The sequence below is a fragment of the Cydia splendana genome, chromosome Z (genome assembly GCF_910591565.1).
Source record: "Cydia splendana chromosome Z, ilCydSple1.2, whole genome shotgun sequence".
Lineage (NCBI taxonomy): Eukaryota > Metazoa > Arthropoda > Insecta > Lepidoptera > Tortricidae > Cydia > Cydia splendana.
This window is the reverse complement of record NC_085987.1, coordinates 864,557-887,555: the sequence shown is the minus strand read 5'-3', so window position 1 is coordinate 887,555 and position 22,999 is coordinate 864,557. Positions and strand designations below refer to the sequence as shown.

Genomic DNA, 22,999 nt, shown 5'->3' with positions numbered 1-22,999 from the left:
ATTAAGGATTATTTCTTACCTTGACACTTTATTTCTAATTCTAATACTTTTCTCAAAAAATAATAAAAACCGTCAACCGGGACATATTTCATGCAAAAATGGGGGGTCGCGGCAGGGGGAGGGAAGCGGACGCTAGCGTGGGTAAAGCACCATACCCAATGGTATCATACTACATTCATAAAAGACTGGCTATAATTTGTTTGTCTTCCCCATACATTAGAACACCGCTGCACCGATTTAGATGAAACTTGGTATGGCGATAATTTGAGACCCGAGTATATAGGGACATATAAAAGTTTATATTAATCATCATCAGAAGCCAGTGATAAATAAACGTACATCGTTCTTACGCATACAAAAATATCGAATTTGATCAAATTTTATGATATTTCGTGAACTAAATTAGAAACCGTGCCTGGCCTGGTCCACATGTGATAACTATAAAATATTCCGTCGTCATTATTACCATTAGTCATAAATTAATTAGTTATGGCCAATTTATAGGCAACGTGATGAAAAGTGAAATTGGGTAATAATTATAAGGCGGCGTTTCCACCAGAGATGTGCGAGGATGCGTACATCCATGTTGTTAAGAACCAATAGAATCACATCATTTACCTGTCCTCGCTCAGCGCAGCTCTAGTCAACAATTTACTAGTTCTTAACACACACACATCTTCCAAAATGCATCCTTGCACATATCTGGTGGAAACGCAGCCTAAAACTGACATCGTCAGGACTGTCACTATGTCGAATTTATTATAATCTAGCTTCTGCTCGCGAATTTGTCTGCGTAGAATGATGATATCCGTGATAAAAACTATTCTATGTCTTTTTCCTGGACTTGAACTATTATTAATTAATTACTACTATCAAAGAGTCTATAAGAGATAGAGGGGTCCTGTCATAGTAAATTTTGTAGTCACAGTAAATTTACTGCCATCTATCGACACACAACTAAAACTCAAAATGAAAACGTATAAAATTATCAAAAAAATGTATTTATATGGATAAATGATTTTATTATTTTTATATCATTTTGACCCATGTTCATTCACTGATATCTATGTGTTAAAATTGTTAAATATGAAACGGTGTCGTCACGCCATCTAGCCGAGCATAGGCCAAATGTGTGTGCGCCATCTATCCGAGAATGACTTTTTCTTGATTTCCGAGGCACGTTTTTTCCTTAGACTTTATTCATCTTATACGAAGTTACATATGTCTTTACTACTATTAATTAAACCAAATTTGAACTCAATCGGTTCAGCGGTTGAAGCGCGAAATGGTAACAGTTATAGACCAATTCGAGCTTCAGGTGTTCGATCTGTTTCCGATATGATACTGATTTGTCAGTGTCAAAAGTGACGTTATTGGTTGAAGAAATGTCACTTTTGACACTGACAGATCAGTATCATATCGGAAACAGATCGAATAACTAAAACTCGAATTGGCCTCATAGACAGAGATTACTTTCACATTTATAATTATTAGAATGTTATAGTTAGTATTTTTCAAATTCGATTGGTAGGATGACAGGTGTCATCTCCATATAATTTATCACCTAAAAACGCTATATCTCGGAAAATTGTATTGAAATGACAGCTGTCATCCTACTCATCGAGTTTCAAAAATCATATAGTACGGATTGCTACCTATAGCACTTGCGAAACCCCTCCAATGCAGATTCTCACCTTATATATGTAACTAAGGTACTCATTTACTATTGTTTAGTAATATAATTAATTATATTATTGTTTTCTTATATTTGTATCGCTCTCGGAATCCCCAATGCAATCACCATACGAATAAAATGCCACATTAGTCATAATACCGCCCGTCATTATCATTAGCTGATCGCGATATCATTTAGATATATCGCCGAGCCGGCAATCACTTCAGCGGCCAATCCTAATCATCCCGACTATTGGATTAGCTGTCACGCTACGAGTAGTCGGGACGTTGTGCGTTGGCACACTGCGCGGTTACACCGAGTGAGTATTGTAATAGTAATAGTAGAAAAAATATTTTTTGGTGCATTGAATTTAAAAGTGGCTGAATTGTCGTCCAAGTAATAATAATGTCCATGTAGTGACACGGACAAGGGCCGCATCGGCTCAGTGTACCCTTTACATGTCATTAGAGTGTCAAAAGGGTCTCTACATGTTGGCTTCGGCTCCGCGCACACTTCCCAAATGTCCGGATGTTGTTACATGAAGACGTCTATGTAGTAACAATAATAATGCTTGAAGTACCTAGACTTAGCTCACGAGATAAGCGCCATGTGCCATGTAATCCAGTGAAATTGTAGAATTTTGTAACGTGGCTCTTCTAAATTTGCTACAATACGAGATTAGAACTGTCTCTGTAGATTGAATAGTTTCCGAGATAAAGGCTTTCAAAATTTAGATTTTTTTGAAATTGAGCTCGTAAGCTAAGTGAGTGCAGTGAGTATGCACTTTTGACTCAGGCGATGCCGCTTGGCACGGTTGTTCCCAAGGTCAAACAAAGCTGATTTGGCCCCGTAGCTACGAGATCGTACCGTGCATACCCCCCAAAAAGGGAGGGGAAACGTCGGATCCCCAGGTCCAATCTTTGCTATATTTCTTCCTACTCTTAGGAGCTAGGGTACGTTATATATCATTTTCATATAATTTAGGGCTGAAAACATTATATTCATACTTTTAAAACGCCGGGATAAGTGTTTTTTTAAAGATTTTTAACTTTTGACTTTGGCCATAATTACATTTCTATGGAAATCGTCATTCAATCCGCTTTATATTTTTACAAATAATGTATGAATGCCTGCTTTGAAGTGATACTTTATAGAATAAGGAAGCCCTAAGTTATATGAAAATCATATATAACTTGCCCTAGTTGCTAAGAGCAGGAAGAAATATAGCTTAGATTGGACCTGGGGATCCGACCCTTTCCCCTCCCTTTTTGGGGGGTAGGCACGGTACGATATCGTGGCTACCGCGGCAAATCAGCTTTGTGTGACCTTTGGAAAAGTTGAGTTAGTTTTTAGAGTTGTTTTATACTAGGTACTAATAAAGCCAAATAATATAGGATATATTCTTAAAAAAGAAATGCTTAAACAATTAAATTATTTTAACTAAAATGCATAATTATGTTATTCCATTTAGCGTAAATGGAGCAGCCTGTACCGAGTACCTATGCGCCGACCGGTTCTTATCTTGCTCGGCCGGCCGGTGTGATAACGATGCGCTCAATTTTTTTGCAATCGTTATATTCATTATGCTGTTTACGAATTAGATGTGTTTTAAGTGTCTATTGTATATTTAAGTATTTAAGTACTGCGGAATGGAGTATCGAGACAAACCATTCTGGTTTAACGATGCTTTTGGATCAAAATATTATGTAATTGTGATTTATCTCTAATAAATAAAATAAAATAAAAGCTGAAATAGGTCATAGGTCAATAGGTAAATCAGAGCCTTTGTATTTAAAAACAAGATACAAAGCCCCTGTGACATGGTGACACTATTCCAAATAAGGTGTTGTCTGCATCAGATACACACAGAATAATAAAGACTGTCAATCTAGCGCAGGCACACATACTTGGTGTTCGCAGAACTGATCAAATCAAACACGGAACTGCGCTCCAGAAGTCGAGTAGTAGATGTAGGTGTCAAGACCGCTAAGCACAAGTGGGACTGGGCCGGACACGTCTGCCTCATACGGAAAGGTGCGCCAAAATGGTTACCAAGTTGGACCCACACAACACCATAGATGGTGCAGGCCGGGGTGCAGGCAGACCCAGAAGGAGATGACTTGGACGGATTCTATCCGGATTGGCGGGAAAGTACGAATGATAAGGTCTCTAGTGGAGGAAACGAGGGGCGGCCTTTGCGCAGCAGTGGGACACTAAGTCAGGCTAAAAATATTTTCACAACTGTATTGTAACGGCATTGTAACGCCCGTGATACATGGAACTTTAAAAAATGTAGCAGGGTCACTTTATTACCTAACAAAATAATTCTGCTATCTTATAGAAAAAAATAATGGACACAAGTGTCATTGTAAATTACTTAGTAATAATCAACATGGCGCCGCGGGAACAACAGATTTCGGTTCGTATTGGAAGTTTTGCATTTATTTCTTAGATTAGTATATATTTTTCCATAATCTACATTTTGATGCATTTACTATCTGTTAATGCATACATATTTACAATGCGTTCGAATTTAAAAACATTTAATACACAGAATCTTTACATGAAACTGTTATGTATTATATTTGATACATTGCCAAGAACTCAGAAATGTACATATCGAAAGGATTGTATTACATTTAATACATTGCCAAGTTGTCGTCAAAATAGGTTTACATGTTTATTAATTTTTTTTATATTTGTGGGGTTACAAAACCTGTTTCAAATATTTAATATTAGTTGTCGTATTATTTAGTTATTGAACTTTGATTTCTTTTAAGTATTAGATGTTATTTAACTGTATATTCGTACGCTTTAGCATTATTGCTAAGCCGTAGCCCGTAGCGCGGAAAAATATGTGTATGACAAAAAATGCCCACAAAGTAAAAAAAAAATTTTTTTTACTTCCTTATTTGTTTACTTTTTCTATTTTACTCAACTTTTTGCTGCCGACTTTATTGAAACTTTACGGGATCAAATTTTTCTCCCATGTGATCAGGTATTCGTAGATGTAATTTATTATTACAGGTGTAATAGTCATCTGATGCTTCAGATTGCGTTTAATTAGCAATAAATGATAATTTCTGTTGCATTGCATATTTTATTTTTATTCAAATCCACATTTTTCTTCTGAAATGTACGTAACTATTTTGTCGAGGGCTTGGCATTGTATCTAATATGATACATATGATTTTCCGAAACTGGAAAATCCTGGATTTTTTTCCTTATTTTTTAATAGTCTAGTATGCTCAATAGGTGACGAAAAACTAAAAAAAAAATTATATTTAAGATATTTTGCGCCTTGCCAAGATAAGGGTTAAAGCGTTTCGAAGCACTCGAGTTAAGAATGCCTCACGCTAGACCCGGCCGTGCCCGGCCGAGGCGTCCAACATGTCATTTTCTATGACGGCTGATCGTTGATCACGTGGTGATATCCATAGAAAACAAAGCGCCGGAAGGTCCGGCCCAGCCCCGGCCCGGTCTAGCGTGAGCCATCTTTATTTAGTCGACAGAGACAGGTGAGGTGGTCTATCTTTTTATTCTGAATAGTCTCCGTCGATATGTAAAGTAAAGTTCAGCCTAAAAGAGGGCGGCCCAGTAGCGATCGGGTGAGGGACGTTTGCATTTAGAAATCTATATGCGGCGGATACCTCCGAGGCGGATACCAATCGACATTTTGCATGTACGAGTAGGCTTTCTTTTTAACCCACTTTAAAAGAGTAGTAAAATGTAAAGTTACAAATAAGTATTATGGAATAAGCTATCAGGTCAATTCGAACGTAGGTACAAAGATATCAGAATGACAAAGTGATGTCATTCAGTGATCGTGCATTTAGGTCGTAGTTGTCCGTCCATACAATCAGGCGAGTCGTACAATAACTAAATAACATGACTCAAATTTCAGTCTGATGTCAGTGTACGTTCGAATTGGCCTGTCAGTCTTTACTGTGTACAGTCAGTAAAATTAATATCCTTAGCACCTCTGCATGCGTTTTTATATGCAGCGGTGCTAAGCTTATAGTTTTTCTATCTGTACAGTCGACGTCAAATATATGTTTACATTTTTCGCCTTATTACAAAGGAGTAAGGTGCAAAGGTGTAAACATATTTTTGACGTCGACTGTACGCACGCTTCCGAGAGAATGTTAATTCTGAACCAATAAATGTTTCTTTAATTTATTTTTATCATTGGTGTTCATAATTTTTATTAATAAAACCTTGCTTTTAGTTGTCATAAAATAAACTAAACATTTATAAAATTATTCAGCGGACAAACAATAATATCATACCCATGCTCTTAATGCAGCTCCTAATTCTGAGTTAAACGCCCGAGACAGGGCATATATATAATACCGCAAATGTGAATATAGTTAACGCACGAGCCAATCCACGCCAACAGCACTATATCTAGGCAATAAATAAGCAATAAAAGGGTTACGAGTCACGCTGCACTAGCCCCGTTACCAGGCTTCTCTTGCGGACAAGTCAGAGGGGTCATAGCAATTAGTTTCATGTCTCTCCTGTGGGCATGCCCAAAATTAAGAGGATAGTGGACAACCGCTTTCCCATACGACCGTAGTTCCCATTTTCCTCTCTGAATATAGATAATTAAATAAATAAGTGTATGCAATGTATTGTACAGTCAGCAGCAGAAGTAGCTACGCGGGCCTAGTGCTCAAAATGATCTACACACGGACTCTAATTTCAAGAAAATAAGTTTCTGTTTAGATCATTCTGAACGTGTTATTCTACTGCTAACTGTACTTTAACCATAGCTGTGCCTCACCGTTTGACTTTTTTGTCGGTTTTAACTCAATTCCGCCAAATATTTTTTTGTTTTCTTTATTCATATTTTTGAATGTATTTGTACATAAGAAGTACGAGTAAATAGGCATTTTATCAAAAAGGACGTTCTGTAAAAAAATGTCCTGAAAAAAGCACATTTTCTTTCTGTAACCACTAACCTGTAGAAACAGAGTGAAGGCGACCCACTGGTAGTACTTGGCGCGGCGGTGCGGCGCCGCTCCCGCGCCCTTCACCCCCGGGTACGCCTCCCCCGCGCCCCCCGCCACCGTGAACGTCGAGTGGATCCAGCAATAAGTGTTCAGCACGTCCTCCGGAATGTCCCTAAAAAAGGACAATTTTTTTAATAATGTTTTATGTCAAACTTTTTGATACAAGCTTTTATCGCTCACTTTTCTTTCAACAGGCACCTAATACTCATCGAGACTATTTAACAAACCCAGGAAGCACAATAAGGTTGTGTTGTTTTATCACAGAGTTTTAAGGCCAGCTCCTGTGTCCGTCAGGTCAGCTCGATGGTACTGTAATTAATATTGCATTGCACCCAACCTACAAAAATACAGTTAGTTGCATAACTGAGTCAATATCAGTATTTCAGTAAAATGTAAATAATTTGATGACAAACAAATTTGCCTGAAAAAGCTTTATCAGAATATCTACTTCTTAAGTGCCGCTACAAAACTTTATAACAAATGATATTCTTCCGTCTTAAGCTGCGTACGGATTGCGCGTACATTGGCTAAAGAAGCATGTCACAAGCATGTCAAAGTGATGCACATTGACTCAGAACAGTTACGCTAATAACTGTATGTATGTGAATTTTCAGCTCAATCGAATTATGGGAAGTAGTTTCAGTTATCATGCGTGTCGCTCGTACATATTGCCTGATTCGAACTTTAAGATAAGTCAATTAGTAGATCTAGAAATGATATGAATAAGATGTGTCAGTGTCAAAAGTAACGTTTTTGTTTCAACGTCACATTTAACCATGCCATATCGAATCCTTATCGTTTCTAGATCTATTAATTGACGTATCTTAAAGTTCGAATCGGGCCGTATCATTCTGATGTCAGTGTATGCGTTCAAATTGGCCTGATAGATTCGCGGCTCGATTCGGGAAATGAATTAGAGATTCACTAGATATGAAATAGTAAAGATATGCGACGTTCCACGGAAAAAGGTACCTTATGGCGGCTGGCGCCGCGATTCGGGAAATGAATTAGTGATTCACTAGATATGAAATAGTAAAGATATGTGACGTTCCACGGCAAAGGGTACCTTATGGCGGCTGGCGCTTACGTCGTATAGCGCCGCGATAATATTGGAGCGGCGTTAATAATAGCGTAAGCGCCAACCGCCATAAGGTACCTTTACTCGTGGGACGTCACATATCTTTACTATATCGTATCTAGTTAAGCTCTAATTCATTTCCCGAATAGCGCCGTCGTTCGTAGCGTTTTTTCGCCTACGGGAAGTCGATAGCGCCTACGTCGTAGCGTAGTAGAGCCCTCTACGAAACTCGCTACGCCGTAGAGGGTCTTGGCGTAGCCAATGTAAATAGTTAGAGCGATATTCAGATTTTCAAATAACGATTTGTTTTTTATATGATCCAATGACGAAGGTGATTAATCACTATTAATCAGTTATTAATAACTAAATGACGCCATTTGGATGTCTAATTGTATGTTCGAATTGGCCTCATGATTCGCTGTGCAATGTGCTCGCGGATAAGCGTGAGCAATCGAATCATATCAAGAATAAAGAATACATAATCAATTCAGATATTATAGATATTAAAGTTGACATTTTAATATCTGAATTAGAGATGCAACGGATAGTTGTTTGGCCGGATACCGGATACCGGATGTTCGGCCTGACTATCGGCCGAATATCCGGTATCCGGCCGCCGAATATACAGCCGGCGAAACAATACCTATATTTCGGTTTTTCAGGTGCGCATTGTGCAGGGGTCGACCTGTTTCCTAGTGAACGTTCGCGCGGACTCGTTTCTAGGTTCAAAATGCGCGTGCAAGTCAGTGGAATATTTAAAGATTCCAAATAATAAAAGAGTACGATTATGACCGTGACTGTTCCTTAAATCCAACTTGTTTACTCCAAAATCAGGCAATTTTATTATCCGGTATCCGGCCAGATAGTAGGTCACTATCCGGTATCCGGCCGAATATTAAAATAGTGGCCGGAAAGGCCGAATACCGGATAGTAACCGAATATCCGGTGCATCTCTAATCTGAATACCGCTCGGAGAAACAACTAGAGTCTGTCTAAGCTAACTTTGCACCGTTTTGAATAGAACAAAGTGAGAGACTGTTAATTACCTATATAAACGTCACTTTGTCATAGAAATTTGACATGAAAGAAGAAATTGCCACACTTTTTATTGCAAATGTCATGCAGAGTTAGGTTAGTCATACATACTGCAACGAAAGCATATTTCAATTTGGAAAATATGATATCAATTTGATTTTATTTGAAATGCAGTGTGTAGTGTCCGATGTTGACGCACTGAACTGCCGTGCGTGACAATACAAAACGCTCGAGAGTTTAAAAAACCGCCTTACTCAATATATAAAAGTCTAAACTATTGTATGCTAAATGTCTTTACTTGTCTTGTCTCCCTGAAATTACAAACTGCTACCTTCTTACAAATGCTATTAAAATATACAATAACACGAAATACTTATTAAAACCCAAGGTATTTCATAATTCAGTCATATTGGCATTCAACATATTTTCAATATTTGGGTATTTTGGGGCTTGCAAACTTTGCATCAAAATCCTTACTAACCCATCAAGCGGCATATTTACATCATTTTAGAGTTTTTTTCATCGACTTTAATAAGGAAACAGTAGAAAATATGGCATTATGAGTCAAGGGATTGTTTTTACAAATAGTACAAAGTCTACGTGAAATTGTGCAGCTCCATCAGTGCACCTTCACTGAAACCTACACGATCAGAAAAGGAATTCCGCATTATTCGCAATATTGAAAACAACGCCATCTATGCCTAACGTTAGATATTACTTGACAACATTGTGAGCCATCGTGTATAGACTTGTCGTCTGTGTAAACAGTTTGTACAAGACTCAATAGGTGGCGTAGGGTATAGTGCTGAAATATTTTTGTGCAGTTTTTAAATGGGGATGTGATAGGCCAATATATTTATTTTTTTGGTACTCATACTGTTGCGCTAATTTTGGTAGATAGTTTTATCTATCAAGGTAATCACGGTTCTACAAAAGGTTTACCTATCAAAAAATTGTGAAATGCATAAAAAGTTATTACAATATTTCAAAACGTTCATAACAGAAATATCTCATATTATTTAATGATCACAATCAGTGCACAATTTGCGATAGCTTGAGGTATTTTTTGATTTGAAGGTGGGTTGCCAACAAGGTGACGTATAGTGAGCGGTTGTCACTTGGGTTGACACTCGCTAGATGCATAGATGGACTAAGGACTAAGCACTAACCTTGTGTGTATGCAGTCAATAGGGTTCCCAACGAGGTGGCGCGTGGTGAGAGCCGCGCTGGCGGCCAGCAGGGCTGCCGTCGTCGCGCCGCAGTGCAGCCGGAAGGCAATCGAGTCGATCTTAGGGTTGACACCTTGCTGTTAGCATAATATAACTCGTTACTTCTTTTAATAAAATATGAAACACGGTGCCTGAGTTTTGGTCCGCTGCAGGTGGTAATCTAGATTAGGTTTTTCATTACATTATTTTTAATATCCTTATACTTACTGCCTAGCAATTAATGATATAAACCGGTCTAACATGTGAAAATATTTAAAAGTTGTATGATGGTACGACTCTGGTACGGCAATCTCGGGGCGCGAGTGCACTTTGTATTACACTCAAAGACTCGAACCATTATAAAACTTCCCTACACTACCAATCGGGTCCATAACGCCCCAACCGCCCCTCTAGGGTCATTAAACTTAATGAGCTCTCTGAAAATGAGCAATCACGCACAGTCCCATCGCCCGCTCGCCTAAGGGCCGCAGTGGGGCCGGCTGGGTATTCATACATATATTTACATTTACATATGTACATACAAAAGTGAAGATTAACGAAAAGTAGTTATTTGTAATACAAATAGAGACGGTGAGGTTTAAAATGTAAATGGTGCCCTGCATTCGCGTAAAATGGAAAAATATAAATTAACAACCGACATACATACATGTCTTCTGTATTTGTATGCCATATGGCGAAGCATAGTGATACTATATTATACATTTAAGACCTACTGTTGTACCTATGTTTAACAAATAAATAATTTGGAATTTGGAAATATAATACTGGTTAATTTGTATGAACATACCAGTTATGTGATGTAATGTAAGTTAAATTATGTTTTATCCCTTTTTTACAAATACATAAGTCAAAATGACAGGTAAGGACAAACGATTATTAGCTAATTGAAGTTTTTAGCGCGTTTATGAATAAGGGCGTAAGTATATCACAGAACATCACTCATCATTTCTCCTTCTTTTTCAATAGCACCTCTGTTAGCCCGATTTCAATAGCTTCCGTCAAACAACTATTAAAGTCATCATTATAGGTAGGTACTAACTATTATGAGAGTAAATAAAAATAAGTCAATAGAAATATAAATATGTAAGTATTGCAAAAGATATGACTTTTTAACACCCTTCATGCCCCGTACACGTATTTTTTTAAAGTAAGAGATTGAAGATATATTGGCTGCCTTACCAGCTTTGACAGATCAAACCCTGCCTGTATAAATTAGACTTTTCGATTTACTCGAAAAATACGGCTCAGAAATGGAAAACATTGCTCCATTTTGCAGTTACGGCTAAGAGTATTAATTTTCGCTGAAAATTCACAGCTTACAACCAGAATGGTACAAGTTTATTTCAGTTACAGGTAACCTAGTGCCTATTGATAAAAATGTATAACTCAAAATGCAATACAATTTATGTAACACGTTCATTCTTGTTCTTGTTGTTAGAAAACGCTAATCGAACTTAAATAATGTATGTAAATAGTCACGTGACTATTCGTAACATCTGTCATCTCGGAACATTTTTTCTTTTCAGTCAGAGTTACAATTGTCACCTTGGCTAGACTTACTAATCATTCATAAGCAACCCGCGTAACGGCGGCGCGCGTAGAGCGTAGAAGCCGGTTTTCATCTCAATGAGCCTGAGCGGTTGGTCTCGCTCTTGAGGATATGAAGATAAAGCAGAGAGTACAAATAATTTAGCACCTTCAGCCTTCACACCGACGAAAGGGAAATCAGGCTTGGAGAGGTGCTATTGCAAAACATGGTAAAGGTTACAGTGACGTACCCGACCCGACAGCAGAGCGTAGAGGCTGGTTAGCATTTCCATGACTCATCGAGGCTCCGTTTACTTATAGTGATTATGATGGACGCCAGTGAAATTAAGCTTAGCGCCATGCTATTACAAAACATGGGGAAGGTATCTAGAGTGAGACCAAGAATAGCCTGCAGCGGATTTGATAGCCCACGCAGTGCAAGTGTTATTTTAAACGTCAAAATTTTATGTAATTATGACGTATAAATGACACTTGCACTGCGTGGGCTATCAAATCCGCTGCAGACTTTTTTTGGTTCGATTCTAGTAACATACCCCGCCCGACAATATCAGAGCGTAGAGGCTGGATTGCATCTCCATGGGCCTGCGCGGTTGGTCCTACTCATAGAGATATCAAAATGATAGCAAAGAGTATAATGTAAGTTAGCACCTTTAGCCTTCAGACCGACGCCAGTGAAATCAGGCTGGGTGACATGCTATTGCAAAACATGCTGACGAAGGTATTTATAGTGATGTACCCAACCCGACGGCAGAGCGTAGAGGCTGGTTAGCATCTCCATGATCCAACGTGACTACGTTTAACTACAGTGATTCTAATGGATGCCAGTGAAATTCAGCTTAGTGCCATGTTATTTCAAAGCAAGAGGAAGGTATATTAGTGACGTACCCCGCCCGACAGCAGAGCGTAGAGGCTGGTTAGCATCTCCATGGGCCTGCGCGGTTGGTCCCGCTCGCGCCGCCGCCAGCCGGGCCGCGCCGCGCCGGCGCCGCGCGCGCGCCCTCCCCACGCGCCTCGGCCCTCTCTGCGCACATCGTTTATGTGTTAACAAAAATTATACATCTAGTGTTTCCGTTTATAATTTATATCGTAGGTTGACTATATATTTGTATAGTTACATTATAGAGCGCAGCACCATCTCTCTCGCTATACCGCTAATACCGCTATTCTATAAAAGATTCGTATAGGAGATGCAAGCACGTCACGTAGCCTTTCAAAGATTGCATGTACCCTCAAAAAATAATCACATTCTGGCAAACCAGCTTTGTCAGTAGAAATAAGCTTCAAAATTGTAAAATGTAGGCATGAAGATTCAATCTCTTTTACAAAATTTTACTGCTAAATTGGCTTGCCAGATTACAACAAGATAAGTACCTATTTCAAGCTAATTCATTGTGGATGTGAGACAGAACTATGCAAGTATGTATTTTAAAGGCTAGTCTCAAGGCTACTAAAATATCCTGGTCATGGCACCACTATTCACAGAAAACCGAATGATTTGAATTCCATTAATTTTAATGGACTACAAAAACTTCAGAATAAGTTTACGTTGCTTCATTTATAAGAGTATCAATGCATTGTTATGAAAATAGATAACAAATAGTATAATATAAGCTTTTTATATTTATGAAATATCATTGGCAATACTAAAAAGCAGATAGGTTAAAGGAATTGAAAAGAACATAAATAAAACATACCTAAAGGTCTAGCTTAAATAATAAGTTAATAAAATAACTAAATAAAGTTCGGCTATATTAAGGCAACAGTACCTCAACCTCAACCTATATTTGGAAAAATGAACGAGACGACAAGTTTTCAGTAAATTTGAAATTGTTCTATACAAACCTCTCACATAATCCCACGCTCAGAGAAATGATTTACATGAAATTTATATATTTCTAATATAGTATATTATAAACTAATAATAATTGAAAATTAAAACACTATTTATATGACAACACAAGGAAAAATGATTGAAATATTTTTCGTATTAAGTACATAAAATTATGTTCAAAATAATCTGAGCATTATTACTTTTATCGACAAGAGAAAAAGAGTGTGTTCAGATCGTTTTCGACAACTTTTCAAACAACTATCAAATAAATGAATATCTACACATACAATACATAGTTAATAAAATATATCGGATGTGTTAAGATGATAAAGAAAATACTGGCGCTGAAAAATATAATAAAATAACAAAAAATCAAGCTAAGCTATAAAGTTTTACTTATTTTAGAAGCTGCCGCGTGTATTTTATATATGCATAAAATATGACCTAAGAGGTTGCTTTCTTTACGAGGCACATTTCAAAAGCTACATAAAATATACAAAACCAATTTCAGTAAAAATGGACAGAGAACAGGCATAATCGATTTTATGTGTTGTGCTTAGGTTATTATATGGTTATATTTGTTGATGGGAACCATTAAACTATTATAACTAACGTATAAACAACCAGTATTTTGCGCCTTGTTGTTGTTGTTTTGACAACAAACCATAGAAGAGGAGCGTGAATCTCGCGACCATTACGCGTAAGCGCCATGAATTATATCATGATTTTCTGAATTCCTGTGATTCAGAAATCTCGTGAACCCTCTTTTAGAAATTTACTCGAAACTTCACCTTTACCACCAGTTTGACATTGTGTGCGTAACTTTCTACGCATCTCTATGCACTAATATGCGAGTACGAGCGAGATGTATTGAAAATAAGTTACGCCGTAGAAATCAGAAATTAATTATTTGCATTAATACAGTATGGGGATGTTACAATATATAGTGTTACAGATCATGTACCTAGCTTGCATCCGCGTGTAAATTCATCATCAAATCATAAATTTAAATAAATATAAAATGTCAAATTGAAATAATTGAAAAAGTTAACATAATAACATATCACAATACAATTAATAACTAAAAATAACTGAATAAATATCACTAATTTGAATATTGCTGGTATTCGAGACACGACTTTACGCTGTAAAAACAACGCTCTGAGCCTCTACCATCAGTTTTGACATTGACATAACGCTCACGTCTACGTAATTTACTTTCTGTACATCTCGCTTGCACTAATATGCGAGTACGAGCGAGATGCATAGAAAGTAAGTTACGTAGACGTGAGCGTATATGTCAATGTAAAAACTGATGGTAGACGTACTGAGAGCCAGTTTGTCAAACTGCATCTAAAAGCGCCCTCGTCTTAATGCCTTGAGCCTAAAAACCCAGTAAATTTCTAGAGGGGACTACAAAAAATCGAGTCAGAGTGCGTCCGCTAGCTGGCGCCGGAGCGGACGCACGCACGCGGGTGCCATGTATATGTATAGGTAAAATTAGTCGCACGCGTACGCACCAGTTAGCGTTGCTCATACTGTTTTACCCGCTCCGTGTAACCAGGCCAGCTAGCGGAGGCTCTAAATACTAATCAATTTAGTATACTCTGACCAAATTAAGGACACATGCTTTTCCGAATCACAGGCAGGCTCTACTCAGGAAACAAACTAGGTACCTAAATACGGCTCAAGGAATTGGGTACCAAGGGTCACAATCACATAGGCAGCGCATATAAAACAATATAGCTTGTTTCCTTTAAACAGACCCTGCCTGCTAGCATAAGTGACCACGCGACTTGAGCACGAGTAAAGCCAGTCAAGCTAAAGTTTGGACGCGAATTACGAAGAATTTCGTACATTGACCCGCCATCTTATATCTCTATCGCACGCTCATAATTATAATGCTTTATTGCTCGCACAGTGGCATTGACCGCCGGGCGTGACAGCAATATAATTACGCGCGTGGTATAGAGATAGGAAATGAGGGCTCAAGGTACTAAATTCGTCGTGCTTAGCGTCCTTACTTTAGAAAAGGGTTGTCTGTCCGCGCCCGCGATTATGTAAAACCCACCAGCTAGTCCAAAAATCCTCGACTATGGTCCAAAACGAACTCGAATATCTTACTTTAGATAAGACTATTATTGGAATTAGCCAATTAATGTACAGTAAGCTGCAGAGTTAAGTGACCCCCATGCAAACAAATTTCTATGCAAACAACATTGGTTACATTGGGTACTTACAGGCCAATTCGAACTTACACTGACATCAGAATGATATCTGTCATTTTGTTATCGTGCGTCACGTTAGATGCCATTTCGATGTCGTTGTACGATCGAATTAGCTTGTTTATCATATATTGTACTTTTAGACCATAGTTATAGTATTTAGTACTTTATCGGACTAATAGAGTTGGGTGGTTTTTCGGTAAGTTTAGTCGCGTTGTAACTTATGCCAGACCCTGAGACTAAGGACAGTATTGAACACTTAAGTTTGATGCCTCATTGAAGATAAAGTATGATTAAATATTTGAGAGAGGTATCAAAACTTTAGTGGCCTAATACGGTTGTGAGAGAGCTTGACTAAACTAAACATAATATTTAGATGGCATTAGGAAAATTATGTTTGGAAGAAATAATTTTTTCACATCACCTAATCAGAAAATGGATTTTTCTTCCCTGCTAGGAGCCCGAAAGTGGCACTTTTCTGTTCAACGACATTTCATTGCCAGTATAAAATATTAATATAATTAACTATGAACATCGTATGTACAGCCTGGCAAAAAAGAGTAGAAATTAATAAACCGGGCAAGTGCGAGTCGGACTCGCGCACGAAGGGTTCCGTACCATAATGCAACAAACGGCAAAAAAAAACGGTCACCCATCCAAGTACTGACCCCGCCCGACGTTGCTTAACTTCGGTCAAAAATCACGTTTGTTGTATGGGAGCCCCACTTAAATCTTTATTTTATTCTGTTTTTAGTATTTGTTGTTATAGCGGCAACAGAAATACATCATCTGTGAAAATTTCAACTGTCTAGCTATCATGGTTCGTGAGATACAGCCTGGTGACAGACGGACGGACGGACGGACGGACGGACAGCGTAGTCTTAGTAATAGGGTCCCGTTTTACCCTTTGGGTACGGAACCCTAAAAAGTGGCAACACTGTAGTGTCAACACTAAGATTTTTTTATTTTCCTCATAGTTGATGTGAAAAGCAGTATGTGTCACACGGTATCAAAATTATTTCGTCTTGGGCGTTAACACTTGAATCCCTCATTACAAATCTATAAAATATAATATATAAAAATTATATCATTTTGATCCCTTGTAACACAAACTACTATAGTGCCATAGCCGTAACTTATTATTTATGTTTTCAAAAATAATGTTATGATTAGTCATCAAGATATAATTTATCAGTAACGAACGAACGAATAAAATTTAATTTTCAGGAATTTATTTTAATAGTGACTGATTTAGGATAAGAGCAATGGAAACAGTTTACATACTTTTTATAAAATGATGATGATGTTTTACGTGTTGATCCAGAGAGAATCAATTTTACAATCAGTCACTGTATACATACGTTCATTTCATACATTTACGCAATTAAGAAAACTGCACCCAATTCATGTATAATGATATAATATATGATAGCACATACAAAAATCTTGAACTTCTATATCCTAGTCAAGCTCTCAAAACAATGCAAGGACTGTTTAAAGGAAAACAACATTTAATGACAAACCAGGATACATTTATTAATGTTATTTGTTAGTATTTATCCTGATTAATCCTAAAGATGCGCAAAGCCTATTATGATTGTAAATAGGTATTTTTGTAGACTAGTTGTTACCTATGGATGATCAGATTCCGTCAGTTACAGTACATTAATGAATGACAACATTTTCAATTTAACCCTTTCACCCTGAATTTGTGAATGTGTTGCTCATAAATAAGCACTGATTAAAACCTAGTAGTCATACAGGCCAATTCGTACGTGCACTGACATTAAACCGATATTAGAATCATATCAGTTTAAGCGAATCGCGCGGGCGTCTTGCTTTGACCAAATTATGCGCGCGAATGATAGCTAACTGACATGATTATAATATCGGTTTGATGTCAGAGCACGTTCGAATTGGCCGATTAATCTAGCTTTCAGTCCTGTAATATCGGGAGGTCTACGAATATGTGAGACTAAAAAGGTGAATATTACAGTCTCATTCTCAGTCAGATCCCATCCATTGGTAATATCTAGTCACTGACCATGAACCAATAAACCATTAATTTCTATCTGAAAACTTACTTCCAAACCATTTTGCTGTAACTATTTAAAAGTTCTTCCATCAAAATTGTTGCATCAAGTTTGATGAGGACTTCGTAGATCCTATTATCCTATCCTCCGGTGGCCGGCTGCATGAAACAAACCTCATCAAAAAATAGAATATGTACCTGACATTTAGTAGCTTCCAACGCACTTGGTCGGCCTAGGCTTAACCTGGCAGATTTTGTACAAATGGCAAAAACGTTGGACAAAAATTCACCAAAAAAAAACCTCATCGAAAAATAGAATGAAACTTGTATGGTAGGATACCTGACCTTGAGGACAGTAAAAAAAAAGTGGTCGGCCTCACCTTAGCCTGGCAGTTTTTGCAGTCCGACCAGATTTATTGGGTCACGTGAGAGCTACAATTTACCACATCGAAAAACAAACGGATTATAATAGTTAAAATAAGCCTGTTGACGTATGTCTTGGTCGGCCTCACCTTAACCTGGCAGTTTTTGCAGTCCGACCAAATTTATAAAAAAATCATCAAAATTTTTTTATCGATAAATCGTATGAAACTTGTATGGTACGATAGCTGCCTTTGAGGACAGTAAAAAAAAAGTGGTAGGCAAATCCTGTGTTGGCAGGTTCCTGTGTCCGACCAATTTTGTGGTACCACGTGAGAGCTACAATTTACCTCATCGAAAAATAGAATGAAACAAACGGATTATAATAGCCAAAATAAGCCTGTTGACGTATGTCTTGGTCGGCCTCACCTTAACCTGGCAGTTTTTGCAGTCCGACCAAATTTATAAAAAAATCATCAAACATTTTTTTATCGAAAAATCGTATGAAACTTGTATGGTACGATAGCTGCCTTTGAGGACAGTAAAAAAAAGTGGTTGGCCAAATCCTGTGTTGGCAGGTTCCTGTGTCCGACCAATTTTGTGGTACCACGTGAGAGCTACAATTTACCTCATCATAAATAGGATGAAACAAACGGATTATAATAGCTAAAATAAGCCTGTTGACGTATGTCTTGGTCGGCCTCACCTTAACCTGGCAGTTTTTGCAGTCCGACCAAATTTATAAAAAAATCATCAAAAAATTTTTATCGAACAATCGTATGAAACTTGTATGGTACGATAGCTGCCTTTGAGGACAGTAAAAAAAAAGTGGTAGGCAAATCCTGTGTTGGCAGGTTCCTGTGTCCGACCAATTTTGTGGTACCACGTGAGAGCTACAATTTACCTCATCGAAAAATAGAATGAAACAAACGGATTATAATAGCCAAAATAAGCCTGTTGACGTATGTCTTGGTCGGCCTCACCTTAACCTGGCAGTTTTTGCAGTCCGACCAAATTTATAAAAAAATCATCAAATATTTTTTTATCGAAAAATCGTATGAAACTTGTATGGTACGATAGCTGCCTTTGAGGACAGTAAAAAAAAGTGGTTGGCCAAATCCTGTGTTGGCAGGTTCCTGTGTCCGACCAATTTTGTGGTACCACGTGAGAGCTACAATTTACCTCATCATAAATAGGATGAAACAAACGGATTATAATAGCTAAAATAAGCCTGTTGACGTATGTCTTGGTCGGCCTCACCTTAACCTGGCAGTTTTTGCAGTCCGACCAAATTTATAAAAAAATCATCAAAACATTTTATCGAAAAATCGTATGATACTTGTATGGTACGATAGCTGCCTTTGAGGACAGCAACAAAAAAGGGGTCGGCCAAATCCTGTGTTGGCAGGTTCCTGTGTCCGACCAATTTTGTGGTACCACGTGAGAGCTACAATTTACCTCATCGAAAAATAGAAAAATAACCCTGTTGACGTATGGCTTAGTCGGGCTCACCATAGCCTGGCAGTTTTTGCAGTCCGACCAAATTTGTGGTACCACGTGACAGCTACAATTTACCTCATCGAAAAATAGGATAAAAAAAAAAACGGATTATAATAGCTAATATAAACCTGTTGACGTATGGCTTGGTTGGCCTCACCTTAGCCTGGCAGGTTTTGCAGTCCGACCAAATTTGTGGTACCACGTGACAGCTACAATTTACCTCATGGAAAAATAGAATGAAACAAACAGATTATAATAGCTAAGATAAAGCTGTTGATGTATGGCTTGGTCGGCCTCCCCTTAGCCTGGCAGTTTTTGCAGTCCGACCAAATTTGTGGTACCACGTGACAGCTACAATTTACCTCATCGAAAAATAGAATGAAACAAATAGATTATAATAGCTAAAATAAACCTGTTGACGTATGGCTTGGTCGGCCTCACCGTAGCCTGGCAGTTTTTGCAGTCCGACCAAATTTGTGGTACCACGTGACAGCTACAATTTACCTCATCGAAAAATAGGACGAAAAAAACCGGATTATAATAGCTAAAATAAACCTATTGACGTATGTCTTGAGCGGCCTCACCTTAACCTGTCGGTTTTTGCAGACCGACCAAATTTGTGGTACCACGTGACAGCTACAATTTGCCTCATCGAAAAATAGGATGAATAAAAAACGGATTATAATAGCAAAATAAACCTGTTGACGTATGGCTTGGTCGGCCTCACCTTAGCCAGGCAGTTTTTGCAGTCCGATCACATTTATAAAGAATAATAATTTCTATATTGAAAATATGGTTTCTTCGCAGCTTGAACTTAACTTAATAATGCTAACTGAAAAAAGTCATAAGTAAATGAGTCCATGGAGGTCTTAGAGGGCTTTAAAAAAAAAGAAAACATTCAGTTCAAATTTTATTCATAAATCTATCTAATATCTAAATAACGTTTTCTAACTACCGACGTGGTTTCAGAGTAACACTTACGTTGAGATGATGTCTCACAGATGTCAAAAATAAAAAGGTTTTCATCGATTTTTGACAAGTTTTGAATCGTATATCCTACTTTTCCACTACAGATAGAATGAGGAGGCATAAATGACATTTTATCACGCCAGGTGGCGCCTCCATAGTGGAGTTGCTGTCACTGTCAAATCACATACATTGTTTCCAATAAATTGTAAACATTCTCCTTTTTTAAGCGACTTTCAAATCCCAAAGGAGGAGGTTATCAATTAGGTTGTATGTTTTTTTTTCTCCACAATACTGCAATAGTGTGCGACAAATTGTGGAAATATACCTATAGGATCTCCCTTTTTTCCCAAGGACCCGATATGCATAAATCGGTGAGAAAAAGCTTTGAGTACCAAAAACTAAGGCAAATGACAAAGACCGTTTGTGTAGGCTGCATTTTAAGGAAGATAAATATTTTGGAAAGAGTAAATACACAGGTAAGCTAAGTTTTAACGAAGTAGTACATAATTTAGGGCATAATGGCTTGGCCACACATGCTGTATTCCATACGCATCATGACTTTGTGTACCTATCTGATGGGCGGGCGTATATGAAACGCCTTCTTGTACATGCAGGTGATCCAGGTATACACCAAAGCATAGTTTTCAATCGAAGACTTGTAATATAAGAGGAAAAACTGCACGTGAGCCTTCCAAAATTTTAATAAACGGTAAAATACACAAGATAACCTCACATATATTAAGTGATTATCTTTGCATCAAATCAGATTTTTTTCCATCAACTGTAGCATTTCTCCTTCGAAGCTCGGTTTGTAGAAAATAAATTCCCACCTTTTACCAGTGGTAACTACTGGGAATAAAAATTCCTAGTAGGTACCACCAAACCGAGTTGGTGGTAACTACTAGGATTTTTTTTCCCAGTAGTTACCAGTGGTAAAAGGTGGGAAAATAAATCCCAGTAGTTACCAGTGATAAGAACTTGGTGGTAACTAGTGGGAATAACCCTTTTATTGTTAATAATTACTGTTAATCATAATCATCTTCGGAGTCGAAGTCTGATGAACTTTCCCCAGACTCCGACTTATTCTTTTATTGTTATTTCTTCGACTCGCAAAGGCGTTATGTGTCCTTCAAACCATTTGATCTTATACATTTCATCTCTTAATGTCCAGCCACAATGACATTGTGTTGCATCAAATTTGATGCAAGTGGATTCTGCCGCACACTGCCACATTGAATTTATGAAAGCCGTCCGTAAGAAGCCATACGTCAACAGGTTTTTTTAGCTATTATAATCCGTTTTTGTTTTCATCCTATTTTCGATGAGGTAAATTGTAGCTGTCACGTGGTACCACAAATTTGGTCGGACTGCAAAAACTGCCAGGCTACGGCGAGGCCGACCAAGCCATACGTCAACAGGTTTATTTTAGGTATTATAATCCGTTTGTTTCATTCTATTTTTCGATGAGGTAAATTGTAGCTCTCACGTGGTACCACAAAATTGGTCGAACACAGGAACCTGCCAACACAGGATATGGCCGACCACTTTTTTTTTACTGTCCTCAAAGGCAGCTCGTACCATACAAGTTTCATACGATTTCTCGATAAAAAAACTTTTGATGATTTTTTTATAAATTTGGTCGGACTGCAAAAACTGCCAGGTTAAGGTGAGGCCGACCAAGACATACGTCAACAGGCTTATTTTAGCTATTATAATCCGTTTGTTTCATTCTATTTTTCGATGAGGTAAATTGTAGCTCTCACGTGGTACCACAAAATTGGTCGGACACAGGAACCTGCCAACACAGAATTTGGCCGACCACTTTTTTTTTACTGTCCTCAAAGGCAGCTATCGTACCATACAAGTTTCATACGATTTTTCGATAAAAAATTTTTGATGATTTTTTATAAATTTGGTCGGACTGCAAAAACTGCCAGGTTAAGGTGAGGCCGACCAAGACATACGTCAACAGGCTTATTTTAGCTATTATAATCCGTTTGTTTCATTCTATTTTTCGATGAGGTAAATTGTAGCTCTCACGTGACCCAATAAATCTGGTCGGACTGCAAAAACTGCCAGGCTAAGGTGAGGCCGACCACTTTTTTTTTACTGTCCTCAAGGTCAGGTATCCTACCATACAAGTTTCATTCTATTTTTCGATGAGGTTTTTTATTCTCGGTTTTTTTTATGAATTTTTGTCCAACGTTTTTGCCATTTGTACAAAATCTGCCAGGTTAAGCCTAGGCCGACCAAGTGCGTTGGAAGCTACTAAATGTCAGTGGAAGCTACCTCTACAGGGTGGGTATATGCTATTTTATGATGAGGTTTGTTTCATGCAGCCGGCCACCGGACTATATGGTAAAACGATGATTTACCAGCAACACTCAACTGATCGTTAATGTACACCATATGCAACGAGGTCTAAAAATCGACAATTAACAGTGTAGTTGATAGTATATAGTAGGTAAAAACAAAATACGGGGCATATTTGAGGAGAGTCTT

The 22,999-nt window shown here is 37.9% G+C and overlaps 2 protein-coding genes across 2 annotated transcripts in view; both read right to left on the bottom strand.

Moving 5' to 3' along the window:
* LOC134804360 (innexin shaking-B-like) overlaps positions 1-6,713 on the bottom strand; it is a 75,233-nt gene extending 68,520 nt beyond the window's left edge. Inside the window, exon 1 of the mRNA XM_063777388.1 lies at positions 6,640-6,713. The gene's annotated coding sequence lies outside the window, so the exon portion shown is untranslated. The remainder of the gene's footprint in view (positions 1-6,639) is intronic.
* Positions 6,714-9,916: 3,203 nt separating this feature from the next.
* LOC134804380 (uncharacterized) overlaps positions 9,917-22,999 on the bottom strand; it is a 71,484-nt gene continuing 58,401 nt past the window's right edge. Inside the window, exons 4-5 of the mRNA XM_063777417.1 lie at positions 12,466-12,601; positions 9,917-10,109 (exon numbers count right to left, since the gene is read on the bottom strand). Coding sequence (XP_063633487.1) covers positions 9,954-10,109; positions 12,466-12,601 — 292 coding nt within the window. The 3' untranslated portion in view covers positions 9,917-9,953. The remainder of the gene's footprint in view (positions 10,110-12,465; positions 12,602-22,999) is intronic.